The sequence below is a fragment of the Cinclus cinclus genome, chromosome 3 (genome assembly GCF_963662255.1).
Source record: "Cinclus cinclus chromosome 3, bCinCin1.1, whole genome shotgun sequence".
Taxonomy (NCBI): domain Eukaryota; kingdom Metazoa; phylum Chordata; class Aves; order Passeriformes; family Cinclidae; genus Cinclus; species Cinclus cinclus.
In genome coordinates this window covers 54,695,890-54,711,273 of record NC_085048.1, presented here as the reverse complement: position 1 = coordinate 54,711,273, position 15,384 = coordinate 54,695,890, and the positions used below count along the sequence as shown (strand labels likewise).

At 44.2% G+C, this 15,384-nt stretch overlaps 1 protein-coding gene across 1 annotated transcript; it reads left to right on the top strand.

The window, feature by feature from the left end:
* The first annotated feature begins 1,776 nt into the window (after positions 1-1,776).
* On the top strand, positions 1,777-10,288 carry LOC134041830 (pantetheinase-like). Its single transcript, XM_062488823.1, has 7 exons — positions 1,777-1,989; positions 2,088-2,218; positions 3,958-4,150; positions 5,566-5,860; positions 7,040-7,413; positions 9,627-9,797; positions 10,169-10,288. The coding sequence occupies exons 1-7, from the start codon at positions 1,777-1,779 to the stop codon at positions 10,286-10,288; spliced, it is 1,497 nt and encodes a 498-aa protein (XP_062344807.1).
* Positions 10,289-15,384: the final 5,096 nt, after the last annotated feature.

Genomic DNA, 15,384 nt, shown 5'->3' with positions numbered 1-15,384 from the left:
GCCTACAGCTAAGCTGATTTAGCACCGAATTGCATCCCGCTCACAAGGTGAGTCCTCAGGCAGCCCCCAGCGTCGGGCAGTAGCGGAGATGGGGCGGGTGCAGCACAGGGATGGGAAGAGCGGATCGGGAGGGGAGAGGTGCGCAAAGCAGGCCGAGCTCTGGATGAGCGTCCCCTTCCCCTGTCCGCGGCCGCGAACCGGCCGGACCGCTGCAGTTTTCTCCAGTTTGTCCGGCGGATTTGTTTGTTTAAGGAGCAGCGTCAGCTCCTGGCTCCTGGCTCCTGGCTCCTGCTCCCGGCTCCGCAGGAAGTTGGGAGCGGCGCCTGCTGGTCCGGAGGCGAGCGGGGATCGCTCCGCTGCACCTCGTCCCGCCAGCGGGACTGGAATTCTGCGGGGCATTCCCCTGGCACCGCACTTGTAAATTCAGCCCTGGCAGGGCAGTCACCTTTCTGGCTGACGTCCTCACTAGTGCTCAGCAAGGGAGCATTTGCTATTTCCTCCTCCACACTGATGTCTGATTGTGCTTAATGTGACTCAACCACTCTTTCGTTTGGTAACAGAAGTGAGGCAGAGAAGGCGGAAGGCTTCAAAGTTGCATTCGTTCAGCTAGCATTGACATCTCTACGACAGCTTTTAAAAGGCTTCTGTTTAAGGCTACTAAATGAGCATGCTGGATCTAGTAATGTGTGTAGAGAAGTCCTTAGGGATGAACATCCCCAGATAAAAATCAATGTTCCTAATGACTGAGACCCTCAGTCAGCACTACTCTCTGAGAGAGCTCTGTGGTATCTGCATTCATCCACAGGTCTGTCTTTTGTGAACCAGCTCTGTAGTGATAGTCTGCTGTAGCTGAAAGCAGACAGCCTCTTCTGCTTCCCACTGCTCAGATAGCCTGTTCCAAAGGAGAAAACTGCAAATACTAGAAAGTCAAAAAACAGAGAATGTCATAGCAACAAATGGGTTTGAAATGAGTTGAAGATTAAAAGTGAAGGCTCCCCATAGTCAGCGTGTTCGTGGGGACAGAAAGGTGTGCAGAGGAGCAGGCATGCTACTGCACCTGGTGACATAGCCTGCTCTTCTGCTTCAGGCTATGACGTACTTACATGCCTTCTTTCAGAGGAAAAATTCTGTCCAGATGGATATTTTCTGGTGGGAGGCTGCTGGAAAGTGACGCCCAGTGAAACAGAAGTGACTGGCAGAGACGCTGGGATAAACTCAAGGGACAGTTCTGTTGCTGGCATGCTGGGTGCATGATATCTAAGCACAGTGAGATGCTCATGCAATTTCTTTGGTGTAGAGAAACTCAGAAGCAAGCTGCATATACTGACAGCACAGGAATTGAGGAATATTAAGATACTAAAGAGGTTTTTAAGGCCCTGAGTCTTGCAACTCAAAATTCACCTGAGTTGCTGCACAGATGACCATATCTACCTGGGTATCAGTGCTGAGCCCACACAGATAGTAAAAGTCTTGCTGTAATCTGTGACAGAGAAAAGTATAACAACAATAATTGGACTGTTTTTTCCAGATATATTTTGAATGACTTATTTTTTACTGGCCCCATTAGTCATGTCATTTCCCAGTATTTTAGGTTTGTTCAGTTGCGACATCCTTACTGTGTACTGCAATACTTTCTTATATCTCATACTTAGTTCCAAGGTAATGCTTTAACAGACCTGAAGTTCATTCCTCCCACTTTCAAAATAAACTTTGTCCCCCTTCTCCTTTACCTGCACTGTTTGCCTAGAGCACTCTAGGATCTGGGATGCTGCAGCCATGCTCCCTTCCCAGGCTCTCCTGCCTGCTGTGGTGTTTGCACTCACAGCCCTTCAGGCTCTCGCCTCCAACACCTTCATGGCAGCCGTCTATGAGCACGCCGTCATCCTGCCAGATCCCACCGACCAGCCCGTTTCTCCCAGTGATGCCTTGGCCCTGATGAACAAAAACATGGATGTCTTGGAAGGGGCCATCAAGGAAGCTGCCCAGCAGGTATGAGGGGTACCTTGAGGGTTGTCCATCACCGTTTCCTGCTGACCCTCCTGGATGTCTGTTGATGGGTGAGCTTTAAATGGGGCCTGTTGTGACAGGGTGCCCACATCATTGTGACTCCTGAAGATGGCATCTATGGCTGGCGATTCACAAGAGAATCCATCTACCCCTACCTGGAGGATATCCCTGATCCAGTGGTGAATTGGATTCCCTGCACTGACCCCTCAAGGTGATTCCTTCTGCAGAGGTTTATGTGCTTTCAGCCTATTACCTGATGGAGTCCTGAGCAGCTCACACTAAAGTACCAAGAACTGCTAATGACTCTGACATAAGTTTTAATTAAAATTGTGTATGAATGTAGTTAAATGGTTAGGTATATAGCCATGTCTATGACTAATTGATGAGGGAAACATTAAGATTTTTTTTAAATTAGACACTTTAAGGAGAAATTAAAACAACAACACAGAGTTTGGGTTACTAGAAGTTGAGGGAATGTCCTTTTTTGGTACCAGAATATTTTGCTTCTCATTCTGCTTTCAGTACTTCCACACTATTTTAAATAGAACTGACTGTAACTTATGAACACTAGTATTTCTTTGGTTTGTCTTTTACAAATGATGTGTTGAAACAAAAGCACACAAACCATTCTTGTTGACAGCCAAGAAGTACTCTCTGAGCAGATAGTAAGAGATAAAGAGGTCAGTAATTAAGTTCAAGCTTTTAAATGATAAAAACCCAGGAATTTTTAATCTTGGTTTTCCACAATTAAGGTAAGATAAAGTCTGAATTGCTAGAGTCTCTGTGCTGTAGAACATGATCTGTCATTCAAGCAGCATGTTCCAGCAATGACAAACTAAACTAGAGCTGAGCTCTGGACTTCAGACTCTACAGCAAGCAGTAAGTGTACAGCTGTGGAATTACAGTGGTGGTCTGCCCTTTTTGTCACAGCTTTCTGCACTTGTTTGATGAGGAGCAGGTTATTATATCTGTGAGGATATAATAACTCAATGCTTCCAAGAAGAGTTACAATTGGGAGTGAGATATAAGTATTCATACACAACTGCTGAGATAATAAGTAGCTAAAATAGGCGGTCTTTCATTGAAGGTGGAGTGTGGGGTGGCACTGTGTCTAAGCAGGTCTTTATTCTAGTGCATCACACAAGTTTACCAGAGGTGATGTCAGTGCCTCCTCACTGTTCCAAATCAGGGGTTTCACTAGTAGCTTTTGAGAATACAATACTTGCCATCAGTGTCTGACATGCCTTATTCCTAGTGCTTGTATGTGTATCTTGCATGAAGGTCCTCCTTATGTGGCCCACACACACCTTGCAAAGCTGTAGGCATTGCCACACTACAAAGGAGGATGGCTGCTCTCTTCGTGGCCTGGTATGGGTGCTTCAGAGGTGCTGCCAGTTTCTGGCACATGGGCCATGTCATATCTCGAAATTAATAGCCCACTGCTCTTCATGCCATGGTTACAGGTCTGTGTGCTCCTGTCTACGGGAGGAAATGAATTGCTGAATTGCCTTGACCATATCATCTGCACTATCCCAAAGCTCAACTCTGCTTAGCATGTTAAGGGCCCAGAGCTGCAGTCCTCAAGTGCCAGTATGCCTGATGGTAAAATATTTGCTTGTGTGACACCAAACTAGTGTCTTCCTCTGCCCAGAGATTGCTCTCCTGCCCTTTCCCAGCCCACAAATTATCTGTTTACTGCAGATCATGTTTCAGGTGCTGAAGGGGACTGGCAGGCATGTACCTGCAGAGGCCAGTGGGAGATCTCCAGGACCTCCAAGGTGCAGGAAGCAATATGAGGAAGCACTGCCGCAACTCTGTATCTGCCTACCCTGCTATGGCTGCAGGATTGGAGATGCTGCTGGTGTGACCTCAAGCACTCTGGAAATGGACACCACTGATAGCTCAGGTTTTGTTAATTTTTTTTTTTACTCCTTCCCTAAAATGCATTAGATTTGGTCCAGCACCAGTGCAGGAACGACTCAGCTGCATGGCCAGAAATAACTCCATCTATGTGGTTGCCAATATCGGGGACAAGAAGCCGTGTGACTCCAGCGATCCCAAGTGCCCCAGGGACGGTCGCTACCAGTACAATACGGACGTCGTCTTTGACACACAGGGGAAACTGGTGGCTCGTTACCACAAGGTAAGGTGGCCTTGGAGAGACAGGAACTAATTTTCCACTACTTCTAAACTGTCTCAGTTTGGGAACAGTATTCGATGCCAGGTATTGTCCACTGGCAGAGTTTTGCTTTTCTTTATAATGTAAAAGAATATCTCTCTTGCTATGAAGCATCAATGCCAAATTTGTGCTTGCTGTCATGGTTCTCAAAACAGACTGGAATGAAAAATTATTGCTCTGGTGCAATTTAGTGGCATATGGTTTTGGTTGACTTCCTCAGTTCATTAGCTTGCTACTACTGTAAATTCTGCTGCTTGAGCAGCTTCAGTTTTCAGTGCCAGCTTTTCACCAGACTACCACTTCATGTTCCAGGATTTCAATGCTCATCTCTATTTCATCGTACATGAGCAGTCTGATTTCAGAGAGGCTGGACATTTTTTTTCTGATGCTGTTTTGGCACAGTTTTTGCACAATGGGAATTATTTGGACAAAACGATGGATCTAAAATGGGTGTAAAAAGAGATAAGGATATTGAAACATTTGCACCTAATGGAAGTTCCTCTTTCAGTATTATGTGCCTACTTGCAAGTTCCATCAAAGCTGTTTATGAATCGTGCCAGATATCATGGCAATGTGGGTAGAATGAAGTCAGTTTATTTAATGCACTTTGGGCCCAGTATTTCATCTGATTGTTTAGCGACAATGCCAAGATATCTCCTTGTGAGCAAACTGGGTGAGTAAACAGTGATAATGCAAGTCTGTCCCCCAGCCTGCCATGGCCCAGGTGCTGGATTACAGGTTAAGTAAACCTGAACTCTTTTCTGGCTTGGTGTCCATGTTTACTTTCAGACCACCAGGACATTAATAAATACATATGTGAAGGAAGAAGGAAAATGTTGGAAAGCTGAGAATTTCACAAACTTCAGGTCTTCTGTTGGCTGAGATCATCTGCCTTTCCCCCATCAGCACAGCCTTTATTTTCTACTCTGCAGTCTCCCAAATACTGTCTTATGCTTCATGCTGGTGCTCTGTACTTCCAGTGCTTCTGGGCATCTCCACACCAAGGTCACCAATTTTGTCTCTTGGCTTCAGATCCCCTATGCTTCTCTTACATCACTATTTCTCTTCTGGTTGCATTTAGGTCACCAGAAACATAAACTAGGTGGGGAGGGTGGAGAGATTATTCTTATGCAGATGACACCAACAGACCTGAAGGCAGCTGGCTGCTTTCCTAGCTAGATGCCAGGACAACATGTAATATGTGTTCCATATTTTGGGTACAACGATCATACAATTTTAGCCCGATTTCCTACCTGTGAGGGCTTCCAACAAAGGTCAAAAATTTTCTCTCGACATTCTGAACAGCTTTAGGGAATGACTCCAAGACATATGGTTAGTAATTGCCTCTAACTGGTCTCTCTATTTTCCTTCCCCTACAGTATAATCTCTTTGAAGAAGAAAGTCGTCAGTTCAATTACCCGAAAGAGCCAGAAGCTGTCACCTTTGAGACTCCTTTTGGGAAGTTTGGCATTTTCACTTGCTTTGACATCCTTTTCTATGAGCCTGCCGTGGTCCTGGTGAGCAAGATGCAGGTGGACACCATGCTTTTCCCAACAGCTTGGATGAATGTCTTGCCCTTTCTCACTGCAGTTCAGTTTCACTCTGCTTGGGCCATGGGCATGCGTGTCAATGTCTTAGCTGCCAATACTCATAATACCAGCATGGAAATGACAGGTAACTTAATTTTCACTCTGTGCAAAAATCTTTATAATCACAAATCTCTTATTCCCAGTTCTACAAAGTGATTTTGCAGAGGAATATAATATATTTATCTGGAAGGTTAAGAGACTAGCCTCCAGATTTTAAAGCTGATGGATCCTGTTCCTATTGGTTTCATACAAGACAAAACAAAAGTTGTAGTGTTTTCTTTGCCCTAGCTTCTTAGGATTATTTTTTCTTTTAATGGCTCCAAACAAGTAGTAGGTTACTGCCCTCATACTTGAATAGAAATTTTTGAGGTTTTTAAAACTCTTTTCCTCTCCACTTCTAAGACTATGATTGAATGCCAAATATGCTTGTAAATATGCTTGTAAACCATATATGTGGCTACATTTATTCTGCCAAATGAGAGACTTATTTGTATAGCTGTATTTAACATTGTTATGGGAAACCATTAAAAACACATGTTCAGGCCTGTTGTAGTAATAATGCTAAGAAGTCCACATCTTAATTTTAGAATGTAGCATTGATTTTTTTAGAGCTCAGCTTATGGAATAGTATGTTTCAGTTAGACCCATATCTTCACTGAGCTGTGCAACCACAGTACTGTTTTGGGACTTTTCGTTTGAAGTGCCTGATGGGCTTCTGCAGTGATGGGTGTGACAGACCTTTGATTTCTCTCTGTTGCTTGGTGCTGGTCAGATGTGAATCATCCACGAGGGGAGGAGTTCTCAGCCAGTGTGAAGGGGGCTGGGCAATTGCTGTCTTCTGTTCACCAGGACAGGCCTGTGATACTTGCCTATGTTGTGTTTTGGATCATCTCAATCAGTAGATGGTCCTTTCACATCAACCAGCTGCAAAAAAAATAATTATCAACTCTATTGCATACAAGAGAAAAGAGAACTGAGGAGGCCATAAATATAATCATAACATAACATAACATAACAACATAACATGACAACCAAACATCCCCTGCCTTTGGCTACACTGAGCAGACCTCATCTAAGGGAATAAATGCTATTCTTTGCCAAAGCATGAGTGAGCTCTGTGTACCGAGTTGCTAATGGTCACCTTTGATGAAACTAAAATTACTGTAATCTGTGTAGAATAGTGGGTAAGCTCTCCATAGAGACACTTAGAAGGACAACATGATTTTTTAAATTCCTCTTGGACTGACTGTCGTGCTCTCCTCAGGGAGTGGCATTTATGCACCAGCTGGAGCCAGAACATACTCCTACAACATGAAAACTGAAGATGGTCACCTCCTCATTGCTGAACTAGATGTGCACCCTCGTCTTTCTCCTGCTGCCCCACCTGCTGTCAGCTGGAACTCATATGCTTTGAGTGTTGGAAGATTCTCACAGAATGACCATGAATTCACAGGAATCGTCTTTGAAGACCCCTTTACTTTCACAGAGCTCACTAAGCCTGGGGGTAATCTCACTGTCTGCCAAAAAGGCCTCTGCTGTCACTTGACATACAATATGGCAGAGAAAAGAGATGATGAAGTTTATGTCCTGGGTGCTTTTGATGGCCTTCATGTTATTGAAGGACAGTACTATCTGCAGGTAATTCTTTGGAGCTTATTTACAGGGAGAAACCTTCAACTCTGTGGTGGAAAAAGAGAAGACAATGACTCTTCAATGCTGGAGTCCTAGTGACCTGTTTGTTAGTAATGGAAAGGAGTTGCTAAAACTTCCAAGCCTATTTGCTTTCAAATCCAACAAATGCAGTAGAGCAGTTTCTAAACCTCCTTTAAATGCCCAAAGTGCACTCACTATTTTTGGTGGTGCGCCATATTGCCTAAATTTAGGTTCTCTTCTGTGAATATCTGCAGTAAGTGTTCTGAATCTCCTCCATATTACAGACTCACAGAATAGTTAGGTTTGAAAGGGATATCTGAAGATCATATAGTCCAATCCCCCTGCCAAGGCAAGGTCACCTAGAGCAGATTACACAGAAATGCATCTGGGTGGGTTTTGAGTGTGTCCAGAGAGGGAGAATTCAAGACCTCCTTGGGCAACCTGTTCTGATGCTCTGCCACCCTTAATGTAAAAAAGTTCTTCCTCATGTTGATATGAAATTTCTTGTGCTTTTATGGCCATTGGTCCTCATCCTGTTGCCGGGCACCACTGAAAAGAGTCTGGCACCATCTTCTTGCCACACATTTATATGTATTGATGAGACTGCTCTCAGTTTTCTCTAGACTTAACAGGCCCAGCTCCTGCAGTGTCTCCTCATAAGAGAGATGCTCCAGACTCCTCATCATCTTTGGGGCCTCAGCTGGACATTGTCCAGGTGGCTCCTCTCCTTTCTTTTACTGAGGAGCCTGGGCACAGTACTCCAGATGTGGTCTCACTGTATCTTTATCAAAGAGTTGCTGTTAAAAATTAGTTGATCATAGCCATCTTCATGAGATGCTCTGATAAGTTAGGGTCACAGAGACGTTAATTTTTTGTCATTATCCAAATCACAGCAAGGAAGCTTACTTAAATGGCTCATGGCTTTTAGTGGAAATATTCTCTCTTCCTCTCTTTTAATCAAATATTTGGGAAGACAGTGAGTTGCATCCTCACTGAATTTGCTTAAAGTCATATTTGAAAACATAGTTTGCCTTCATAATTAAGTTATTGTGCCAGGAGATACACTTTTTTAGTTACTTCTGTCTGTCAGCAAGGCCTTTTTTTTCCAGCTGGTGTCGACTCTCAGATATGAGGGTAGGTGTTATCCAGCAGACAGCTCATCTAATACTTCTAGGAAGGTAGCTTGACTAATTCAGTTCTTGGTGAGCTTGGTTGTAAAATTTATTTCAGTGGTTGTGGAAGTTGCCAGATAGCCTCTGCTAGTATTGACAGTTCAAGAGAGTACAGGAATTTCTACTCTTCCTTTTTACCTCAGTATTTTTTCATTTCCTCACAACATATTCCTTATTTTTCTGCTTATTTACATTTCAACACAAAACCATATTTGATGATTTTTTTGCACATATGCTTCTACCCCCCAATACCAGACATGTAGAAAAACTCCATTACCTGTTAGTGACACCAGACATCATCCTTCAAATCATTCTTGAATCAGAGGGGTACTAGCCCTATTTCATTTTTCCTCATGAAGACCATAAACTTTTATCAGCTGGATAATTAACACTCATGACAAAAGGCAAACAAAACTGTGATTCTTATTTTCCTCTATGTGCTGCAACTACTAACACAAAACTAAATATGTAACAAAATATGTTAATTTCATCTCCTTGGCCTGTATTTGGGTAGGAGCATCAAGCTCAGACTTCCAGGACTACCAGGCCATCTAATGAAGTACTGTTAGCAACATGTACAATTAGCAGTAAGAGGACCTGGATGTGCACTTGTTCAGCGTACCTATGTGGAGGACTTCATTTCATTTGCCTAAAATTTCCATTCACAAACTCATCTACCTAAGACATGTGGGAAAGAAACGTTCAAATAAAGGATCTGGTGATAGAAAGGATTGGTGGAAGGGACAGGATCGGGCTTCGGAGATGAAATAAGGTGGCCTGGCTGCACTTATGTCAGAGACAATATCTTTATAGAATTAAAAAGCTTAGGCAATGCAGGTCTGGAATACTTCTAATCAGATCAGGGGGTGAAAAAATATGCTACAACTGAAAAGGAGTTGCCAAAGGATTACAAAAAATAACGCGTGATTCTCACCTGCTCTGACATACATTAGATTTGGATGCACAAGGCTTTCCTATCAGTGTTATCATCTTGCTAAATACACTGTTGTCTCCTCCTCCCCACAGATCTGCACTCTGCTCAAGTGCCCAAGCACGAACCTGAGCGCGTGTGGGCAGCCTGTGGAGACGGCTCAGACCAAGTTTGAGATGTTCTCCCTCAGTGGCACATTTGGCACCAGCTACGTCTTCCCAGAAGTGTTGTACAGCGGGGTGCAGCTGGCCCCTGGGGAGTTCGAGGTAATGGGACACCCTTGTGATTTGTCAGACATCAGTGGTCAAAAAGCCACTACAAGACACACTTGTTATCAGTTATCAGTTGTTATCAGCATCCTCTGTCCTCTGCCTCGAGTTCAAGGCAGCTTTAGTTCTGCTGGATTTTCCTAGTTTTATGCATATAGTAGGTCCACCTTGCCAATTCTCTTCTGCCCTGTTCTTCCAAATCCTCTAGAATAAGATCTCCCTCATGACAAAAATGTAGTTTTTCTCAGACTTCCTGCCAGCTCCAATTGAGATTGAATGAATGAATGAATGAATATACTATTTTGTGTTTGCCATGCAACAGTACTGCTCTGATGATGCTCCTGTTTCTTTAACTTTTTCATAACTAGGTGATAACTGATGGACGTCTGATAAATCAAAATACTACATCAAAGCCAGTCTTGAGTGTAACACTCTTTGGGAGGTGGTATGAAAAGGACCCTCCACAGACACATCAAGCTTCACCATGATAGCACTGCAGATCCTTCAAGCTTTCATCTGCTTGTTTCTGTAACACTAATTAACTAGAAATAATGGTAATTAATACTAATATTCATAATTAAAATGGCATTCTGCTTCTCAAGTTGCCTTATCTAGCAGCACAGTCACTGCACATTGATTTATTGACTTGGCTTTGCAGCAAAAATCAATACACTGCTGGACTGTTGTGTATGTGTTTTTATATGACAGCTTTGGTTGGCATCGGCTTGGCCTTACCACTGGGAACAATAGAAAATAAATTCCTTTGACTTTAGTGGTGTAGGATTCAGTGAGTTCTGCCCCAATAAAAGCTAGTTTTTAATTATTTGAAATCTTAGTTGGAGTATTAGCAGCCATTTCCACAACACTGTTCCCACCCCATTTCTGAACAGGCACTTTTGTAAACATGAGATTACCAGAAGCTTTGAAGATTCTCATTTCCTTTGAAAAGGAAAACAAAGCCTAAAACACATTCCTTCAAAAAACATCTCTTCAACTCAACATATTCTAATGCCATACCATCATAGGTACTTCCTGAGGGTGGTCTAATCTTTCTGGCCACATTTTTCTTACGATGTGGAAAATCTCCCTAGCACAGAATTGTTGATAACTCTTTGTATCACAAATGCTCGAAAGGAGCAATTTCTCCAGAGCAGGTCTGTCTGCCCATGGAATGGTTGCTCGTGCCAGGGCGAGGAGAGTCGGGATTGTGCCACAGCTTTTGGGTGAGGGGAGTGCACAGCTGGAGCAGGTGGGACACGCTGGCACGTGTGCAGATGTGTGCCCTGCGCACTCTACTTCTTAGGCAAGTGCACTACTGGGTTACTTCGTGTTCCCAGCTAAGATGCCTAAGTGTGCCTAATTCTGCTATTCGTTCTGCAGATTCGTTTTGAAGCACAAACATTGTTTACACTTAATCCGACCAACATCATTAAAAAAATAGAGACTCATAGGAGGCAAACCACACTGGGTGTTTTTAACAACGGGAATGTGTAAAAAATTAGATTTTAGTATCTGAAAGCATGTCTTGGTTTGAAAGACAGGTGTTTGCCAAGGAAAGCAGAAGCTTTCCCTTGGACTGAAAAAAAATTGTGATTCTTCCGATTATTATAATTTTGGAATTAAGAGAGCTCTCAGGCAATGATATGGGGGTAGGAATAACAGTTCTTTACTAGTATATCTAACAAGACAAACAAGAACAACAACAGCTATGAAATTACCCACAAACAGAACAGTAACTCAGTCCCAGTGTTTTTTGGCTGCAGGCACCTTTTCCCTGAGCTGCAGTTCCCGGTGCTGGGGGCGGGCAGGTCCCGCAGAGCCGCAGGAGGGCTGGGGGTGATGGCAGCGCTGTCCCAGGGGGAGAGAGAGATGGAGAGAGAGCTCTCCGCTCACGGTGTCGGTCCCGGTGATCAGTAGAGTGCTGGATGGTGGTAGTTCACAGCGAGAAGGGAGCAGGGCAGGGTCCGATGGTGGTTTCCCGACGCAGGGATGGGACACAGACGGCGATCGTCCTTCTCGTCCGAACTCCGCAGGGGAAATGGGCCGAGGCCCAGCCTTCCGCTTCCTCTTCTGGCTCTTTGAATCTCGCGGGGCTTGCTTCTTCCCTCCCGTCCCCTCCCCCTTGTCACCAGGACCCAGTCAACAGGTATCTTAGCATGACAATGGGGAAAATTCCACAGAGGGAAAAAGGGAAAGAAACCAACCCCCAACAAAGCATCAAACTGAAACCCTCTACAATTCCTATAATAGAGGTAATGGCAAACATTCTACTTTTGGGGGAGGAAAAGCAGTGTATCTTTAAATTTCTCTCTGCGCCCTAGGGAAAGGTGTCCTGTCACGGCACAGGTAACATAACTATGTGCTCTTGCCAGAAGCGAGCGCCTTCTGACTTCCTGAGTGCCGCTCTCATGCACTCGGTGCTCGGCAGCGATTGCGTGGCTGCCGGAGTGACCTTTCACACCGCCTGCTCCAGGAAAGCTTAACCCTTGGAACGCGCAGTAGTCTTCCTCACCGGGCTCTCGCCAGGCACAAGAACAGAAGCCGGACCTCAGCGTGACAGACTCCGCCTACAGCTAAGCTGATTTAGCACCGAATTGCATCCCGCTCACAAGGTGAGTCCTCAGGCAGCCCCCAGCGTCGGGCAGTAGCGGAGATGGGGCGGGTGCAGCACAGGGATGGGAAGAGCGGATCGGGAGGGGAGAGGTGCGCAAAGCAGGCCGAGCTCTGGATGAGCGTCCCCTTCCCCTGTCCGCGGCCGCGAACCGGCCGGACCGCTGCAGTTTTCTCCAGTTTGTCCGGCGGATTTGTTTGTTTAAGGAGCAGCGTCAGCTCCTGGCTCCTGGCTCCTGGCTCCTGCTCCCGGCTCCGCAGGAAGTTGGGAGCGGCGCCTGCTGGTCCGGAGGCGAGCGGGGATCGCTCCGCTGCACCTCGTCCCGCCAGCGGGACTGGAATTCTGCGGGGCATTCCCCTGGCACCGCACTTGTAAATTCAGCCCTGGCAGGGCAGTCACCTTTCTGGCTGACGTCCTCACTAGTGCTCAGCAAGGGAGCATTTGCTATTTCCTCCTCCACACTGATGTCTGATTGTGCTTAATGTGACTCAACCACTCTTTCGTTTGGTAACAGAAGTGAGGCAGAGAAGGCGGAAGGCTTCAAAGTTGCATTCGTTCAGCTAGCATTGACATCTCTACGACAGCTTTTAAAAGGCTTCTGTTTAAGGCTACTAAATGAGCATGCTGGATCTAGTAATGTGTGTAGAGAAGTCCTTAGGGATGAACATCCCCAGGTAAAAATCAATGTTCCTAATGACTGAGACCCTCAGTCAGCACTACTCTCTGAGAGAGCTCTGTGGTATCTGCATTCATCCACAGGTCTGTCTTTTGTGAACCAGCTCTGTAGTGATAGTCTGCTGTAGCTGAAAGCAGACAGCCTCTTCTGCTTCCCACTGCTCAGATAGCCTGTTCCAAAGGAGAAAACTGCAAATACTAGAAAGTCAAAAAACAGAGAATGTCATAGCAACAAATGGGTTTGAAATGAGTTGAAGATTAAAAGTGAAGGCTCCCCATAGTCAGCGTGTTCGTGGGGACAGAAAGGTGTGCAGAGGAGCAGGCATGCTACTGCACCTGGTGACATAGCCTGCTCTTCTGCTTCAGGCTATGACGTACTTACATGCCTTCTTTCAGAGGAAAAATTCTGTCCAGATGGATATTTTCTGGTGGGAGGCTGCTGGAAAGTGACGCCCAGTGAAACAGAAGTGACTGGCAGAGACGCTGGGATAAACTCAAGGGACAGTTCTGTTGCTGGCATGCTGGGTGCATGATATCTAAGCACAGTGAGATGCTCATGCAATTTCTTTGGTGTAGAGAAACTCAGAAGCAAGCTGCATATACTGACAACACAGGAATTGAGGAATATTAAGATACTAGAGTAAAGAGGTTTTTAAGACACCCTGGAGCTTTGTCCTTCTAGGTCCTCTGCAGGATAGCAATGGAATGAACTGTCTCAAAGCAGCCAAAGTGAATCTGCTCATTGTGATTAATCAGAGCTATTGAATTCATTTTAATGAATTCACTAGTTTCAGTGAGACATATGGCCTGATGTACCTTCTTCCTGTTTTGTCATATTTTTCTGAGCTCTTATTGTGTTTATATAAGTACTCCTCTATTAAACTCCTTGTTTCACATTTTCCAAGCAGATCCTGTATGATGGATGCTTGAGAAGTAAGAAAAAACCAATGAAACCAGTCATTACTGTGATACTTTCTGGATGGTGATATGAAAGAGATCATCTGAAACAAGACCAACAACTAACAGGTCTCTCCATGATATTTCCGTAACTGAAGCTCTACACTGGTATTGTTATGTCCAAATGAGATACAGCATCATCTACAACAAGAATCCCGATTATGTTTCTCATTTCCAGTTGCAAAAACTCGTTTTGGTTTAGTAAAAATGTGGCAGTATTATCTTATTGCTACCATTTATTGGGAAGAAACTCTTTCTATGTCATAAGATTACTAACATTTTATTAGTTCAAAACAGTAAATGTTTTTCTCTGTTTGGTGGATTTTTATTTTTCCATCCCTCAGAAAACCTGAATTGTAGTCCAGAGTATACATTCTTTTTAAAAGAGAATTGCATATTTTTTCATTGCAGATTCTTCTGGGACCAGTAAATAAAGCAGTGAAAGTTGTGATTTGTGGCAGGTCTCATGCTCAGTATTTCTTTGTGTCTGGAATACAGGTTGTGCTGATATGTGCCAGTCTGTTCTTTTACCACAATTAGACCTTTTTTTTACCTATTTCTGTTGCTTTTGTTTTATATCCTTTATGCCATTGTTGCATATCATGTAGGAAATGGCAGCACAGTGCATCATGGAAGCTGAACAAGGACTCCAGTCAAAAAACCCCTCCTGAAACAAAATCTGCCACCACTTTTTGGTCAGAACATGATTTGAATCATTATTCACATCAAACCTCTCTGAAAAAAAACTTGGAATTGAAACCTCAAATTATTCTGGTTGTTAGTTCTGAAAAACAGCTTGATGACATCTGACTGCACTGGATTCTACTCAGTGACAACATTTTTACTGCAACCTGTAAAGAAGTCACTGGTATCTCATAGCAGCTCCTCCCTCTCATCTTCTTAGTTTCTTTCTAGTCATTTAACACCTATGTATGGGAAATAAGCTTTGCCCTTTGCTCCTTCTTGTTAATGCTGGGTGGTGCTGCCTGCAGATGAATTTTCTTTAGGAATTTAGGATTTAGAATTCTATTTCAGGCCAGCTAGTCCTGGTGAGATGACACTGTTCATTTTTTCTTTCTCTTCTCCCAGGTGACCTGTGTTTTGTTGATGCTGCTGGACCTTAGTGACCTTCTTTCAGCAAATCAGTGTATCAAGATGTGCATGTTCTGTGGCTGTGTTCTTAGGAGTAGCCAGGGACATCTGTTCATGTAATTTTTCCTTTCTTTTCCCCATACTGCTACCATTCCTGGTCTCACCATAGAATCATAGAATCTTCAGGGCTGGAAGAGACCTTTCAGATCATCCAGTCCAGCTGAAAACTTGGCATTGCTTCTGCAACCC

What these genes read in the sequence shown, in the direction of transcription:
- LOC134041830 (XM_062488823.1), top strand. Translation starts at nt 1,777, where the DNA reads ATGCTCCCTTCCCAGGCTCTCCTGCCTGCTGTGGTGTTTGCACTCACA. An exon ending in TACCAGCATGGAAATGACAG is followed by an intron (nt 5,861 to 7,039) that starts GTAACTTAATTT and finishes TGCTCTCCTCAG; the next exon opens with GGAGTGGCATTTATGCACCA. An exon ending in AAGGACAGTACTATCTGCAG is followed by an intron (nt 7,414 to 9,626) that starts GTAATTCTTTGG and finishes TCCTCCCCACAG; the next exon opens with ATCTGCACTCTGCTCAAGTG.